We start from the raw sequence: 16352 nt of genomic DNA, 5'->3' as shown, positions 1-16352 counted from the left end.
CTTCAGCCCAGAGGTAGAGCCCAACACTGCCCGACATTGACCAGCTAAAGACAAGGAAACCGATCAATGTAGAGTTAACCACTAAGGAGCTTAGAGAGCTGCCCAATTCTCTCCTTTTGCAGATGCACTTACCTTGTAAGCACGAGCAGTTTCTGGCACAGGTCCATACTGGTTGCTTAACTGGTTTTTGACCTCATTGACTTTGTTATTCTCAATGTTAACGGCACCGATTAGCAGATTATTTGAAATGTTGTCAAGGTGGCCACGGAACTTCAGCCAAGGTCCAGCAGCTGATATGTGATCAGTGGTACACTTGCCTTTCACCTAAAACAGAAGGAAACAAATCACAACAGGGAAAGATAGAACAGCTAAACCACAGATCAGTAGTTAAAATCCAGCGATGATAAAAGCCTAACATTTAGACACTAGATTTCCAAATAGAGGATGAGACACAAAACCTTTGCCAATCAAGGGCAAGAATCCAAGAATGGGACATGTCCTCCACTACTTTTTTTTTTGCAGAGTCATCAATTACTCCCACAAGATTCTCTCTGATCTACTCTTACTACAGCCTTAGAATAGCATTGTCTAATGCACCAATCTTGTCTATTTCTCCTTGCCAAATCCCACAGCACTAAGGATTTGTGTCCTTACAAAACTTTATGTCAATTATGTCAACTTACAAGCAGTGTGTGCTATGGACATCAAGAACTGTGCCAATTCTTCTTAAAGCTTCACTAATAAAATTGACAGTTTGCAGCTTGGAGTTTACTGTTTACATTGGGACCAACTGGGCTGAGTTGGTCCCAAAGACAATGCAAAAGTGCTCAGTTATATTCAAATTGCACTGATCGCTGACTGAAAAAACCTGCATGATCAGAAAGCTAAATAAACAAAGTACATTCATGCAAATATAGGCAGCCTTCTATCTTGAAGATTCCCCTTGCCACCATTTGATTGCATGGGTAGCAACAACTCACTGACGTCCTGCTCAAGTGGCCATTTGTTCTTGGCTTCCAGACAAGCAATGCTGGATTTTAAAATTTTCATCCTTGATTTCAAATCCCTCCATGGTCTCGCCCCTAATGCTGTAATCTCCTCCAGTCCCACAAGTTCTGAGGTAACTGCACTCCTCTAATTCTGGTCTCTTAGGCATGCCCAGCTTTAATTGCTCCATCGTTGGTGGCCGTATCTTTAATTGTCTTGGCTCCAAGGTCTGGAACACACTCCCTAGACATCTCCTCCTCTCTACCTTGCATTCCCCCTTTAAAACACTTAAAATCTACCTCTTTGGCCAAGCTTTTGGACTTAATGTCTCCTAATGTGGCCTGGTGTCATATTCTGTTTTATAATGCTCCCATGAAGCACCTTTCAACATATATATTTTTAATACCTTTTAATGTATTTTTTTGGTGTTAGAACTTTCTAGATCCCTCTAATTCCCTGGTAAACCTGGAGCCAGGAACATGCTGAGGGATGTACAAATCAGATTGTAATGAGGGGAATGGAGACTCTGCTGACTGCTTGACTTTAGGACCACCTGTTCGGTCCGGGTGCCCAGTGCTCAAAAGGTTAGCAATGGGGGCCTCAGTTGTTTACTTTTCTCAGAGGAGCTATGCAGTCATTCTCACTATACGAGGTCTGCTGCAATAATTTCACCCAGATCACAAGGCTGGAGGGTGGGCTGTAATCCCAAGGGCAGTAAATCTATTCTGCCGGAGGTGCACCGCGTATTAGAAAGCATAGTTTGAATTGGGTAAGACCAACTAACTCAACACAGAATGTGGATCAACCCTGGACAGGCTGGCCTGTTTGACCCAGTCTCTTACAAGATTTCTAACTTGATACCAGCCACCCACATGTCAAACCTGCCAATTACATATTAGAAAGCAGGGATCATAGTGACAGCATTCAAAAGGACATAGACAGGCTGGTGGAATAGGCAGACACGTGGCAGATGAAACTTAATAGAGAAGCATGAAGTAATACATCTAGACTGGAAGAACGAGGACAAGCAATGTTCAATAAAGGGTACAATTCCAAACGGGGTGCAGGAACAGAGATTTGGGGGTATATGCACACAATCATTGAAGATGGTAGGGGCAGGCTGAGAAAGTGATTAAATAGGTATAGACGATTCTGGGCTTATAAATAGAAGCATAGAGTACAAAAGCAAGAAGTTATGATGAACCTTTAAAAAATACTTGAGTAGTGTGTCCAGTTCTGGGCATCGGACTTGAGGAAAGTTGTGATGGCTTTAGAGAGGGTGCAGAAAAGACTTGCAAGAATGGTTCCAGGGATGAGGGACTTAAGTTGTGTGGTTAGATTGGAGAAGCTGGGACTGTTCTCTTTAGAGAAAGCTGACAGGAAATTTGATTAAGGTGTTAAAAATTATTGAAGGTCTAGACAGAGTAGATAAAAATGGATCCTATTTGCAGAAGGGTTGAGAACCAGAGGACACTGATTTAGGGTGAATGGCCAAAGAAACGATGGAGACATGAGGAAAAGTTCTCTTATTCAGCAACTGGTTAGGATCGGGAGTGCATTGCCTGTAAGTGTGACAGAGGCAGATTCAAATTGTGGCTTTCAAAAGGGAATTGAATATGCACCTGAAAAGAAAAACACTGCAGGGCCTATGGGGATAGGACCGGGTTGTGGGACTAGCCCAGTTGTTTTTGCAAAGAGGCGGCACAGACACAACAGATCGAATGGCCTCCTTCTGTGCTGTAACCATTCTGTGATCCTAGGGCCAGGATTTTCCCAGCGGGAGCAGGGCCCACTCGCCGACACGCAAAAATGACACGCAGTGACGGGAAGAACTCCCAATGTCACCACGTCCCACTTAAAAATTTTCAGGTAGGTAAGGACACAGCAAAATCAGCTGTGCGCCCGCCAACCTGTCAATGGCCAATTGAAGCTATTGACAGAGTCATTTAAGTAATTAAAGGACCTGCCCGTCCATCCTTAAGGTTGTCAGGCAGGCCAGAAGCCCTGGCGGGAATTAGAAAAAGCACGAAACCTCATCCAGAGGCAGGATGAGGTTTCGTGCAGGTTTTTAAAAATTTAATTAAAGTTTTTTTTAAAAAAGTTATGGACACGTCCCAACTCATGTGACAGTGTCGCATGAGGGGACACGTCAAGCATTTTTTTTTCCTATTTCTGATTTTTTTTTTTTAAAAAACAGTAGAGGCAATCTCCCTGAGGCAGCACTTAGCCTCAGGGAGATGAGTGAACTCTTTCATGCACCTGCACGAGAAGGCGCACTCTCAGGTTTAGGGATTCCCTCCCGCCCGCACAGGGAGCATATAGTGCTTCTGTGCGGACGTCACACTGGGCGGGCCTTAATTGGCCCACCTACATAAAATGGCAGAGCGCCCCCACTCTTCAACTTCTGCACCACCCCCCCCCCCAAAGCACATCGCATCAGGCCAACATACCTAAACTTAATAATAGGGACAGACCAGAGTGAGTTTACCCAAAAACACCAGGTTTCATTCTTTTTTAATGCTGTAGACTAGTCTAAGTAATCGTCTTATACTTTGAAACTGACCTTGATCAGCACTTGCAGATCCTCCAAGTCTTTCTTGTTCCACTTATCAAATGGCTCCAACAGCTGCAGCCGATTGCTCTTTGGATTGACATGGACTGAAATGCCCTGGGAGTCTTTTGGTGGGTCTTGGTATGTGTCCTGACCGGGATCAAAGCCCTTCAAGATGGTAATAAAGAATTTACAGTGACCTCTCTGTACATTCACAGCAATTTCATCTTCTCCCCACATATTATTTCCCTGCGTTTTCCCCTAAAGGTGCGGAACTCGTTGGGTGCAGTTCCACAGTCACCAGGCAGATACTGATAACTACTGCGCCTATCCCTGACTAAGTTTAAACAGCGAGTGTCAACTAGCTATTTAAACAGAGGGGCATCATGACTGAGGTTAGTGCTTCACACTGGCTGAGATTCACATTTACATCGTCCAGCAAGGGTCACCGGGCATTCCCTACCCCAGGATCACTGTGGCAATTTTAATACCTTATGCCGCATTCTCCCCATGCAAGATCAGGTAACTCAGCAAAGGTCGAGCATCCGAATTTTATTGCTCTGTTCTAAATGAGAAGAAGTATAATCATCAACTGAGTAACCCAAGACCACTGCTGTGGCAATCTCCAAGTTAATATTGCAGTCAAAACTGACAAAGCTTTAAGTTATTGCAAGCAGGAATGGAGATTTAATCTGCTTAATGGGAGGATGCAATGTTTTGTTCACCGAACGTTCAGTTTGTGATTTCCAGGTGTACAATTCTGTATGTCTTATAATTAGACTCCTACATCTCCCTGAAAACCTCTCAGTAAGTGACACGTCCTGATAGCAGAATCTCCATTATCTGCTAGAACTGAAAGACTCCTGATGGATAGTGGAAACCTGTTGAGAGTGCACAAACTTCGACATTTCACCCGATGCAGACACAGGGCAATGAAAACAAGTGCAATAAAACTGTAGACCACACATCTCAACGACTGGTGGTCCGTATCAAAGTCCCTTCGGCTGTTCGCAACAGGCAGAGTACTGACTGCACTCGCAAAACTCAGAACATAATAACGTTAAATGGGATTCCTTGATCGGACAGCACTTGCCAAACAATCCTGAGTGTGCCAAGAATTACACTAGCAGCCAATTTAAGATCATTAGGCTTGCAGTGTGGCTCACTTACACTTGCTAGAAGCTACATATATTCATATGCAGTGACCCATCCTCTGCAAGCAAAAGGAACATGTCCAAGCATTGCACCTTTATGAATTAAACAAAAAATCTGGGAGACAATAGCTCTGTGGGATAAATGATCTGGAGAACTGTCCTTTCAATTCTAACTGCTTCTCTGTGAGCATTAACCTTGTCTCCACAAAATAACTCTGCAAGATGCTAAGATCACAAACTTGGGTTTGGTGAGTGGGGGAGCAGGGGAGTGCTGTGGGGGTGGTGGAATAAACGTTTAGAAATTGCCAGCATGGTCTCTATTAAGAGCCTCCTTAAGTGCCATAATGACTCTATGACTATAAATGGTGGGGAGAAAACCCACATCACAGAATTTCAGCCCTCCCTGTGCCCCTCTCCCCAAGCAGTGGAAGGATTCCAATAAAAATGAAAACAAAATTGTCAAGAGACTGTTCCCCCAGGTTAGAACTAAGGGTCACAGTCACAGAATAGGGGGGGGGTCAACCATTTAAAACTGAGGGTGATAAGAAATTTCTTCACTTGGAGGGTTGTGACCTTTGGAATTCTCTATCCAGAGGGTTGTGGGATGCTCAGTTGTTGAATATATTCAAGACTGAGATTTTTTGGGATAGAGCAAGAAATTGCTGACATAGAAGATCTGCCACAATCTTACTGAATGGCAAAGCTGGGCTGAGGGGATGCATGGCCTATTCCTGCTCCTATTTCTTATGGTCTTATTTCACTTAAGGTTCAGTTACATAAAATTGAAGTAGATTTTACACATGGTGACCATCTTGTGAGCAACAGAACCTGGTGTGGTTTAAAAGGAAAGCATTCAATAAACACATTCACCATGTTGCTTGCTAGCCTGCCTGTCAGAGTGACGTGTACCTTGGTGGGCAGCTCGTCAGCATTTGGTGGTTTCAGTTTGAACTTCTTCCCATCAGCTCCAGTCAGTGAATCACGCTCGGGGTCAAATTTCAAGGTTCCAGCGATGGCAAAGGCAGTGACAATCTGAGAATAGAAAAGCATAATCAACTGGACTGCAGCTTCTGTAAAATTCTCACAGGGTTCCACTGGCATTTAGCAGCTTGGCATGCGAAGTGGTGGTGGTGGTGGGGGGGGGGGGGGGGGGGTGGGGGGATGGGCAGTAGATTAATACATTAATCCTGTTCTGTACCATAGCAATAAATATTGAAAATCCTGGAAGCTATCAACATGTGCGTGGAGAAGGTGGTTACCCTTTCAGCTCAACGACATTTTGGCAGAACTCTGGGGCTGGATATTAAAGGGTGCCATGGTCTATCACAACCTTGCCGTTCACCAACCCCACCCCTACCCCCCAGCCTTTGACAACCCCAATGCCTGCCCCGCATCAAATTAATGCTGGGGAAAGCATTAATTCTTTTAAGGTGAGACTGAAGGCCTATCTTGGGAGGAAATCCCGCCTTAGAGTCCTTTGTAATCTCAGCAACACCAGTCGGGAGCAGTAGCCACTGCTGGAATTACAGGAGGTCCCAAGGAGGCCAGGTAAGTCTGGGGTTGGGGATCATGGCGAAGGTGGGTTCAAGAGGCCACCCAACGCCTTCCTCATGCACCCTCAAAATTTCAGACAGGTAGGGCCACCCTCTCTGTCCTACCCTACCTGCTGAATTTTATGTGCTGGTGGGTGAAACAAAATCCTGTTTATTTTTTTCTCTTTTTTTAATTTGTGCGCATCTCTAATCCTTTGTGCAGAGCACAATTAAGAGTCAACCACATTGCTGTGGGTCTGGAGTCACAAGTAGGCCAGACCAGGTAAGGATGGCAGATTTCCTTCCCTGAAGGACATTAGTGAACCAGATGGGGTTTTACGACAATCACCAATCATTAGATTTTTAATTCCATATTTTTTTTTATCAAATTCGAATTTCAACAGCTGCCTTGGTGGGATTTGAATCCAGGTTCCCAGAACATTACCCTGGGTCTCTGGAATACTAGTCCAGTGACAATGCCACTGCCTCCCCAGTTGCTAGACCATTTATATCAGCCGTACTCAATGCCAATAATTGGGAACTACAAATAGCACATTGCTGCAGTCAAAACTTGCATCCCTTCACTCTGTGGGAGTCATCACAGCTGAGTCTGACCCTAATCCAGCAGAATGACCAAAGACAGGAACCTCTTACCAATACCAAAATAGACAAGATTTCACCCCTACCCCTCTCCTGTTAGGGTATATTTCCATGGGAAGCGATTTCCCTCCAGTATTTCGTCCAAATGGCATTGGTGCATAGAATCCACAGCACAGCCATCCTCTCCAAACAATTCATGCCAGCTTCCTCCCATTCTAGTTATAGCTTCCATTTCTGCCCCCATGTCCTGTTCTCTTCTCCCTTTGTAAACCTCCTCATTAAATGCATCAACGCTGATAGCCATGAGTCAATTGTGACAGAGTCTCTTCAGATTTCTTTGAAAGTAAAAATTAAAACACAGAGAGGTGCCTTGTGTATTTTACCTCAGGAGATGTGACGAAGGCATGTGTTGCAGGGTTAGCATCGTTGCGTCCAGTGAAGTTTCTGTTGTAGGAAGTCACAATGGTGTTCTTTTCACCTTTCTTAACGTCCCGTCTTGAGTGCAAATTTAAAAAGAAAAATGACAAAAATGAGTTGCACTCAGGAAAAGGCAAGATGGCAGCTTGAAAATATTCTTCAAAGGGGATTTTATTCAAACACTAGTAACAGGTCAATCAAGTCATTGAACAAAAATGGTACCAATTCAAACTGTATAACCAGGCAGACAGCAATTCTGTTCTGCCAACAATCAGGCATGGAGAACCTATAGCTTTAATTGAGTTGCCCCCTTAATTTCTCCCTCCCTGCCCATCCTTTAAAAGGAACTTCAATCCCACTGCTCATTTCTGCTTGCCCAAATGAGCGTCAAAGTGCTGCACACTGCTGCTTTGCAGTAATCACTGTGCTGGAAGGGGGACCAACAGCCTTAATTTTGTTAGCAGCATTTCGCTTACTGGAAATATTACAATAGCACCATCAGTATTAAAATTAATATTTTGCCATCTTTTGGCAAATGTTGCCCATCTCCATCATCATAGATTAAATGGGACAACTTCCTAGTTCATCAGCCATCCAGTTATATCCAGGTGAGCTAGTCTTGTTTTCTTTTTCCTCCCCTTATCTCCTGACGCCACCAACTCTCTCTGAGGCACAGCAGCCGGCAACACTTCAGGTTACTGGACTGTTAAAACATCCGCCTTTGCAAGTCAACACACAAACGCTCGAATAGGCATTGCTGGAGAGGGAACAGCATTGAAAAGCTAAGGTAATTTCCCAACCCCACGTCCACGCTCCCATCCCAGGGAGGCTGGGGCCAATGTCCACTGCTACCCAAGCAACAAACAAGAACTGGCCGTGGGGCATTTCCAATCTGTGAGGCACAACAACTGAGCCCATAAATCTTACTAATTTAAACATTATATTTAGTGTCATTGAAAACCAAAATGCTGGTTTGTTCAGTGCGAAGTCACTCAAGTATCTCAGGGGCCAATGACTTTGGAAGCTGGAGGCTTGCACTAATTCTACACAATGCTTATCAGCTACTACCATGGTTGGGAAGATAGGCTCATTTCTAATGTGGCATCGTGCTTAGTGCAGTGAGTAGAAAATTGAAGTACAACTCCTTTACCTGTCCCACTGTCCAATGCAAGGTCCACACGCATTAGCAAGAACAATGCCACCGAAGTCTCTCAGGGTTTTAGCCTGTGAAGACAGGAAGTTGAGTTAGGCCTGGAAGGCTGGGTGGAGGGGAGTACCCTCTCTTGTCCTCCAGTCTGTTGCACCTCCTCAGAGTAAAGGCCAACAATGCAGAAAAGTCACTGTCTAAAGCAGTAGGGTTCATAAAGGGCTCATCATTTGTCCTTTCAGTAACTCCACAGAATTATGGGTCACAATTCACAACCCATCTGACTGACAAATGTTGAATGAGCTGGGAGATGCCACTGATCCCATTCTTTCCCTTCCAGATTTTGTAAGCCAAGGTATTATTTACTTTCTTTTAATGTATTCATCACTTTTCAAACATGTAACTGCTTCATTTCTTTTATATTAATAAATGTAGACCGGCTGCTTGGTGGCCCTGTGTACAGTGTTTGTCTCATGGTGGTAAAAATGAAACATCGAGGAGCAACAGTACCCTGGCTGAAGACACATAAGGAACTGCATTGTGGGCACCAGGCAGGATGTGTAATTTAGTCAAGGCACAGCCTTGTTAAGATCTGCATAATGAATTAAACTGTGTGGGAGAACTGGCTTCGAACTATGAGAAAGATAGACCCCTTTTGTGCTCTTTGTGGTAACAAAGATGTCCGTCTGTACCAGCCTGGGGATTGATAACATTGTAAGAGATAATAGAGTGGAGTCAGGCTGGCTCTATTCCTCCAAGCATGGCCTTGTAAGTGACCCAAGACATAAGAGACAAGACTGGTGTATTGAAAATTAATTAAATGGGCTACAACAGGTATGACTTTATATGACACAAGGTCACAGCCTACAAAACAATACAGAGAGAGCACACAAAGACATAATTGCTACAATGGATAGAGTGGTTTGGTCAGCCACTCTGAAGATGCACACGGAGACCATGTCGGCGGATTAACTACTAAGGTGAATTCTGGCTCGCAGGGCTACTACGTTATCAGTACTGAGAGTATGTACTATTACTTAGTGGTATTAAATAGTCATTTGGTGGTACAGAACTTGAGTATTACTGAAAAAGAGAGACATGTTAAAGCTTTACACCTTGCACTCAAGACATTTCGCAAGAATACCAATACAGGGCAAAGACAACAATTTATACGGTATGTGAAGAGAGTGCTGATTGGTTGGCAAGTGGACTCTTGATTGATCCATTCTCCATTGCAGCGCATCTACCAGTGATGGCAACTGACAGCTACCAAGCATTGTTTGAAATTTAAACTAGGCAGTGTGACCTGGATTGGTCAAGATATTGCCCTGAGGAATGAGTCAGTGAATGGCTGTCACTTATTTTGTTTAGCTGAAACAGGTGCAGTGCGTGTACATGTTCTTTCTGTCTGTAAAGAACAGGGCCTGTGTATTAATATATGTAGCTTCCAGTACAGGCAAATGCGGCACATTGCGAGCCCAACTGACAATCTTAAATTGGTCGTCAGTGTAATTCTCAGCACATTGAGGATTATTTAGCAAATGTTGTCCAATTGCGGAATCACATCTAATGTTAGACACTTAGTTTTGAGTTTTGCAAATATGGGCAGGTAAGGTACAGTCTAAACCCAGCCAGTTGCAAACAGCAGTTGTGACATGCTATTTGATACAATTCGCCAGTCTTTAAGACATACGGCCTACATACCCAGCATCATACTGGCACTGAAATTCATATCCAACATTACTCATTTGTGTGATAGGCAGAACGTCTTTTTGGCTTGATGGCAGCATCCTGTTAGTGGTGAGTACCACTCGTGTTGCTACTAAATAGTAGTGTGAAACAGCTGGCTTCACCTGTTGCTCAAGTTGAGATACCTTGCCCTGCCAGGATAACTTGAGATAGACTGGGCACTTTTCAGGGCTGAAAGTGACAGCCTTAGGCCCGTTCATAAGTTTGCGTTAGAAACAGCAGAAAGTGGTCTGATTAATGTAGCCATTATCCCACAGGATGTCTTTGATGCCCCTATTTGAACATCAAGGTTGCATGGTGTGCAAAAGGCTGGGACCCTATTTACAAGGTTGCCGATAAAACCAATTTTATGACATGTGAAACTGTAAGAATCCCAACATGTACATTGACCAGTGAAGGTAGGTTTGCAGCAGACCATAGCAGAGAATCCCCTGGCAGATTTCTCAACTAGTACATCAAGGAAAAGGAGCTCATTTGACTGCTCCATTTCACAGATGAATTTGAGCACAGGATGGAACCCATTAAGACATGTAATGAAATTATTACAAGCTAGTTCGGATTTAAATAAAGCAAATATATCATCCACATATTGGAAATATGTGAGGGGTAGGAGGTTGATGTCATTCCATCAATGACATGTTTCCCATAGAACCAAACAAAGATGTTTGCGAGAGCTGGGCCTAGAGTGGATCCCATGGCAACACCATCTATTTAGGCATAACAGTGTCATTAAAACTGAACTCAACTGTGCGAGTTGCCGAGTTCATAAGCTCAATAAATACAGATTCACGCAATGGTGGTGGCTCAAGATCGCCATGATATGGTGCTGCAGTGCAAATACCTATGGCTTCCTTAAGTGGAACATTGATGAACAGACTAGCAATGTCAAATGAGCAAGCATTGCTATCGATATGCAAGTCCATAAGACGTCGGAGAAGTAGGCTATTCAGCCCATCGAGTCTGCTCTGCCATTCAATGAGATCATGGTTGGTCTGATAATCCTCAACTCCACTTTCCTGCCTTTTCCTCATAACCCTTGATTCCTTTACGAGTTAAAAATTGGTCTATCTCAGCCTTGAATATACTTAATGACCCAGCCTCTACAGCCCTCTGCGGTAAAGAATTCCACAGATTTACTACCCTCAGAAGAAATTCCTCCTCATCTGTCTTAAGTGGGTGCCTCCTTACTCTGAGATTATGTCCTCTGATCCTAGACTCTACCACAAGGGGAAACAACCTCTCAGCATCTACCCTGTCAAGCCCCCTAAGGATCTTATATGGTTCAATAAGGTCACCTCTCATTCTTCTAAACTCCAATGAGTACAGGCCCAACCTACTCAACCTCTCCTCGTAAGAAAATCCCTCCATAACTGGGATCAACCTAGTGAACCTTCTCTGGACTACCTCCAATGTCAGTATATCTTTCCTTAGATAAGGGGACCAAAATTGTTCACAGTATTCTAGCTATGGTTAACTACTGCCTTGTATAGTTTTAGCAAGACTTCCCTATTTTTATACTCCATTCCCTTTGAAATAAAAGCCAACATTCCATTTGCCTTCCCTATTACCTGTTGAACTTGTAGGTTAGCTTTTTAGGATTAATGTACAAGGACTCCCAAATCCCTTGTTACAGCTGTCTGCAGTGTTTCTCCATTTAAATAATATTCAAACTATTCTTCCTGCCAAAGTACATAAACTAATTTTCCCACATTATATTCCATCTGCCAAGTTTTTTGCCCAATCACTTAACCTGTCTATATCCCTTTGTAGACTCCTTGTGTCATTCTCACCACTTGCCTTCCCACCTATTTTTGTGTCATCCGCAAACTGAGCGATAGTACATTCACTTCCCTCATCCAAGTCATTAATATATATTGTAAATAACTGATGCTCCAGCACTGATCCCTGTGGCATTCCGCTAGTTACAGGTCGCCATCCCAAAAATGCCCCTCCTTATCCTGTATCAGTCTTTTATTAGTTAGCCAATCCTCTATCCATGCTAATGTACTACCCCCAAAACCATGGGCTCTTATCTTAAGTAGCCTTATGTGCAACGCCTTTTGGAAATCCAAATATATTATGTCTGCTGGTTCCCCTTTATCTATCCTGCTTGTTACCTCCTCAAAGAATTCTAATAAATTTGTTAGGCATGATTTCGCTTTCATGAAGCCATGCTGACTCTGCTTGATTAAATTATGTATTTCTAAATGCTCTGCTATTACATCCTTTATAATAGACTCCCAACATTTTCCCAATGACAGATGTTAAGCTAATTAGCCTATAGTTACATTTTTTGTCTCCCTCTTTTTGAATAAGGATGTTACATTGGCCATTCTCCAATCCTCTGGGACTTTTCCAGAATCTAAGGATTCTTGGAAGATTAATACCAGTGCATCCACTATCTCTGTAGCTATTTCCTTTAATATCCTAGGATGCAACTCATCAGGTCCAGGGGTCTTCCTAGTCTTTAGACCCATTAGTTTCCTTAGTACTTTTTCTCTAGTGATAGTTATTGTATTTATTTCCTCCCTGACTTTTGCCCCTTGATTATTTAGTATTTTTGGAATGCTATAGTATCTTCTACCATTAAGACTGAAGCAAAGTATTTATTCAACTCCTCTGCCATTTCCTGGTTCCCCATTATTTCCCCAGCCTCATTCTGTAAAGGGCCTAGGTTCACTTTGGCCTCTCTCTTCCTTTTTATATATTTAAAGAAGCTTTTACTGTCTGTTTTTATATTACTTGCTAGTTTACCCTCAAAAGTTTATTTTCTCCCTCTATTTTTTTTTGGTAATTTTTGGTTGGTTTTTAAAACTTTCCCAATCCTCTGGCTTACCACATTGTATGTTTTTTCTTTCAATTTGATACTGTCCTTAACTTCCTTGGTTAACCATGGTTAGTTTATCCCCTTCCTTGAATCCTTCTTCCTCACTGGGATATATCTTTGTTGAGAGTCATGAACTAATTTCTTAAATGTCTGCCATTGTTCATCAACCGTCTTTTCTGCTAAACGCCTTTCCCAGTCCACTCCAGCCAATTCTACCCTCATTCCATTGTAATGACCCTTATTTAAGTTTAGCACAGTTGTTTCTGACCCAAGTTTCTCACTCTCAAGCGGAATGCTAGATTCTACTATATTATGGTCACTGTTTCCTAGGGGATCCTTTACTCCCAAGATCATTTATTAAACCTGCCTCATTACACATTAGCAGATCCAAAATAGCCTAATTTGGATTCACAACATATTCTTCTAAGTACCTACAATGCAACTAGAATACCAGCAGTGGGTCTTACACATACATATGCAGTTTATCCCAATCATCCACTGTGTATAGCATTTTAAAGGGACAAGCATCCTTATGAAAAGTAAGAATAAAGAATTAGAAAATTTTTAAAATCCTATTTCTCAATTTTTTTTAAAACCTCCCCTACCTCCAGACTCAGGCTGGACCGAGCTCCACAGGTCCATTTCCTCTTCCCTCATGTCCGTTATTCTTGGAGGAGCCTGAATCATGAGTGTCAACAAGCTGCTCAACTGCGGAAAGCACCACACCCAGGCCTGAGCCTGTTCTAAGCCAACATCTGCAGTGGTTACTCAGGAAAAATTGCGAATAATTGCACAGTTCCTTTCTTATCTAAAATGTAGAGGTTACGCTGATCAGTAAAGACTAAACAGGCTGCAGCTGTTTCCTCTAGAAAAGTGAAGGCTGAATGCTAATAGAGGTCTCTAAAGTTCAGCAAAACTTTCACTTGTGAGTTTAGGGGCCATAAACATAGGAGAGTCACTAATAACACCAATCAGGAATCAAAGAGAAACTTCTTTGTTCAAAGAGTGGTGGAAGAGGAGAACTCCCTGCCAGCAGGAGCAGTGAGGCAAACAGCATAGATAAGTTTAAGGGGAACCTGTCAAGTGCTCGAGGGAGAAAGGAATAGAAGGATATGCTGATAAGGTGAGACGAAGTAGGACAGCAGGAGGCTTGTATGAACCATAAACAAGGGCATGGATCAGATGATGGGCCAAATCACGAGTTTCTATGCTGTACTTTCAATATAATTCTCACCCAGAGTAGCTTCAATTACTCGAAGCGAAGTTATACTGTCCCTGAAGGAAGAGTTTATTAGTCTGTACAGCAGAAATTTATTGTGATTAAGTCAACATATACAAAGAAGATGGAAATCTAATGGGCAGAAATTGGATAACCTCATGGATCCCAGACCTGCATCCACTCCTACTCTCGCAGGTTCAGACTCCAGTCTGAGAACCTTTGATTTACTGGACCAAGTAAATTGCCAACTTGCGCCATCTGCAGTCAGCCAACGGTTACATCCAAGAGCATGCTACAAGAATCCAAAGGGCTGTTGGGTTTTTTAAGTACCCAATTATGGAAAGTGAATTGAAAAACTCCAAATCTACTCTAAATTCACAAAAATAGCATTTCTTCCTCCTTCCAGCATAAATATTCTTTCTTTCCTTCAATGCATCGTGAAATGTGAACAATTGACAGCTTTCAAGAAAGGAAGCTCAACAATTTTCATCTCCGTCATTTGCAGCTCATGGCATATCATGGAAGGTCCGGCAATCCTCTCGAAGAGAAATCTCCCTGGTATGTTGGCACTTATTAAGCAGAGGTAACTTTGCTGACTAAGGCCTTTTTGCAGATAGGAAGACAGTCGCATGCCGAAGGATTTTCATCTATGGAGAGGTAGCTGAAGCCAGATGACCAGCAGGACACCTAAAGCTTTGCTTCAAGAATGCTTGCAAACGTAACGTGAAAGCACTAAACATTGATTCTCACAGCTGTGAGACACTAGCCGACGAGAGAGGAAAATGGCGACATCAGCTGTAGACCAGCATGATGATCAGTGGCTACAGCGTCACAGCAACAGGCGCCAACACCAAAAATAACAACCCATAGTGACGCCTGATAACCACTTCACATACAGCACCTGTGGCAGAATCTGCCTCTCTTGGATTGGTTTCTTCAGCCACCAGCAAAAGCAGCAGAACCTCAAAAGGTAATAATCTCTGGATTATTACCTGAGCCGTGTGCAAATTGGCATAGAGCAAATAAGATTAGAGAGATGATTGCGTGGCCGAAAGGCTGGTGTGGGAGAAGTGGGTTCCAGTTTGTGGGGTACTGGCACCAGTATTGAGGAAAGTGAGGACTGTGCCATTGGGATGGCCCATATCTCAACCCTGCTGGGACCAGTGTTCTAGTGAGTCGAATAACTAGAGAGGGCTTTAAACTAAGCAAGGTGGGGTTGAGGGATCAAGCTTGGGTAGAGGTAGCAAATCAAGGGGCAGAGCCAAGGTAGGAGAGCAAAATAGTGATATGAGAAATGAGGGTCAGAGAGAAAAAAAAACATAAGAATACACCAGCAGTCAAGACTAGATGTTACAAAGATAAGACTCTGTACCTGAACGTGAATAGCATTCATAAAGTAAATGAACTGATAGTGCACATTGAAGTAAATAAATATGATCTGACAGCCATCACTGAGACATGGCTGCAGGATGACAAGGATTGGGTCCCAAATATTGAGGGGTATATGACATTCAAGAAGAACAGAAAGCTTGGTAAAGGTGGATGTTAATCAAGGATGGCATTGGTACAAGAGAGTTGACCTTGGTTCAGAAGATCAGGATATAGGATCAGCTTGGGTGGACATGAGGAATAGTAGGGGAAAGAAGTCAATAATGGGAGTAGTCTACAGGCTTCCTAGCTGTAGCCATAATGTAGGACAAAGTATACAAGAAGAAAAAAAGTAAAAAACTGCAGATGCTGGAAATCCAAAACAAAAACAAAATAACCTGGAAAAATTCAGCAAGTCTGACAGCATATGCAGAGAGGAACACAGTTAACGTTTCGAGTCCATATGACTCTTCAACAGAACTAAGGAAAAATAGAGAAGAGGTGAAATATAAGCTGGTTTAAGGGGAGGTGGAACAGGTATAGCTAGATAGAGGGCCAGTGATAGGTAGAGATAACCGAAAGATATCATAGACAAAAGGACAGAGGTGTTGAAGGTGGTGATATTATCTAAGGAATGTGATAATGAGGGTACAGATAGCCCTAGTGGGGATGGGGTGGGGAGAAGGGATCGAAATAGGCTAAAAGGCAGATATAAAACAATGGATGGAAATACATTTAAAAATAATGGAAATAGGTGGGAAAAGAAAAATCTACATAAGTATTTGGGAAAAAAGGGGATCA

At 42.9% G+C, this 16352-nt stretch overlaps 1 protein-coding gene across 1 annotated transcript in view; it reads right to left on the bottom strand.

The window, feature by feature from the left end:
- Positions 1-16352, bottom strand: part of aco2 (aconitase 2, mitochondrial) — an 85559-nt gene that overhangs the window by 9217 nt on the left and 59990 nt on the right. The window contains exons 11-15 of the mRNA XM_041177617.1: positions 8392-8465; positions 7208-7319; positions 5602-5724; positions 3551-3706; positions 133-324 (exon numbers count right to left, since the gene is read on the bottom strand). Coding sequence (XP_041033551.1) covers positions 133-324; positions 3551-3706; positions 5602-5724; positions 7208-7319; positions 8392-8465 — 657 coding nt within the window. The remainder of the gene's footprint in view (positions 1-132; positions 325-3550; positions 3707-5601; positions 5725-7207; positions 7320-8391; positions 8466-16352) is intronic.

The sequence above is a fragment of the Carcharodon carcharias genome, chromosome 31 (assembly GCF_017639515.1).
Source record: "Carcharodon carcharias isolate sCarCar2 chromosome 31, sCarCar2.pri, whole genome shotgun sequence".
Classification (NCBI taxonomy): Eukaryota; Metazoa; Chordata; class Chondrichthyes; order Lamniformes; family Lamnidae; genus Carcharodon; species Carcharodon carcharias.
The sequence above is the reverse complement of the archived record's forward strand: the minus strand, read 5'-3'. Positions and strand labels throughout refer to the sequence as shown.